This window comes from Rhea americana, unplaced genomic scaffold (genome assembly GCF_003343005.1).
Source record: "Rhea americana isolate MKP2758 unplaced genomic scaffold, rheAme1 scaffold_761, whole genome shotgun sequence".
In the NCBI taxonomy this organism is placed as follows: Eukaryota; Metazoa; Chordata; class Aves; order Rheiformes; family Rheidae; genus Rhea; species Rhea americana.
The window spans coordinates 15,389-16,850 of NW_028186936.1; the positions used below are offsets into that span (position 1 = coordinate 15,389).

General features: G+C 69.4%; 1 protein-coding gene across 1 annotated transcript in view; it reads right to left on the reverse strand.

The window, feature by feature from the left end:
* LOC146585783 (uncharacterized) overlaps nucleotides 1-1,462 on the reverse strand; it is a gene marked incomplete at its 3' end in the record, with an annotated part of 17,558 nt that overhangs the window by 12,466 nt on the left and 3,630 nt on the right. Inside the window, exon 5 of the mRNA XM_085322328.1 lies at nucleotides 55-177. Coding sequence (XP_085178454.1) covers nucleotides 55-177 — 123 coding nt within the window. The remainder of the gene's footprint in view (nucleotides 1-54; nucleotides 178-1,462) is intronic.

The window sequence follows — 1,462 nt, forward strand, 5'->3', positions numbered from 1 at the left end:
GAGGCGGATGTAGATCTGGTGCAGGGGCTGCTGCCGCCACAGCTGCCCGCGGACGAAGAGCTGGTAGCTGCCGCTGGGCAGGTCGAGCACCAGGCGCCACTTGTTCAGGGAGCTGAGCGTCAGCCACAGGCCCACCAGGACCCCGTAGAGGCAGAGCCACGAGAAGAACTGCGTCTCCTGCGCGGGCACGGAGCGGGCACCGCGTGGGGCACGGCGCGGGATGCAGCACCCCGCGTGGGGCACGGCGCGGGCATCGCATGGGCTCTGCACAGGGCACAGCGGGGGATGCAGCACCCCGCGTGGGGCACGGTGCGGGCATCGCATGGGCTCTGCACAGGGCACAGCACGGGATGCAGCACCCCGCGTGGGGCACGGCGCGGGCATCGCATGGGCTCTGCACAGGGCACGGCACGGGGCACGGCGCGGGATGCAGCACCCCGCGTGGGGCATGGCGCGGGCATCGCATGGGCTCTGCACAGGGCACGGCACGGGGCACAGCGTGGGATGCAGCACCCCGCGTGGGGCACGGCGCGGGCATCGCATGGGCTCTGCACAGGGCATGGCACGGGGCACAGCGCGGGATGCAGCACCCTACATGGGGTGTGGTGTGGGCACAGCATGGGCATCATATAGGGCACAGCATGGGACATGGCACAGGATGTAGCAACCCTCGTGGGGCACAGCACGGGCATCGCATGGGCACTGTACAGGGCATGGCATGGGGCACAGCATGCGATGCAGCACCCTACATGGGGCACGGCGTTGGCAGCACATGGGCACCATATAGGGCACAGCACAGGATGTAGCACCCTACATGGAGCACAGCATGGTAATGGCATGGGCACTATATAGGGCACACTGTGGGGCATGGCACGGGATGCAGCACCCTACATGGCGCACAGCATGGTAATGGCATGGGCATCGTATAGGGCACGGCGTGGGGCACAGCACAGGATGCAGCACCCTACAGGGGGCATGGCGCAGGCACCCCATGGGCATCACATAGGGCACTGCATGGGCATGACATGGGGCACAATGCAAGCTGCAGGGCCCCACTCGTGGCACTGCACTGGCACCACATGGCCACCATGAAGGGCATGTGGAGGGCGCTGAACGGGGCACAGAACCGGTACAGCACGGGCACACAGCATGGGGGGCCGTACCCTGCCCCACATGGGGCACAGCGTAGGCACACCACAGCTGCAGGGCCCCACATGGGGCACGGTGCAGGCAGAGCATGGGCTGCAGGGCACGGCCTGGGGCATGGTGCACCCATGGCACGGGCTGCAGGGCCCCACATGGGGCCCAGCCCGGCCCCGGCACAGGGCACAGCACGGGCACGGCGCAGCGTTGCAGGACACCCACCACGAGCCACACGACAGGAACCGGCTGGGGACGGCGGCCCCCTGGCCCAGGACCCGGCGTGGGGCACGGCCCGGGGCGGCGGGACCCCCGGCGCGGC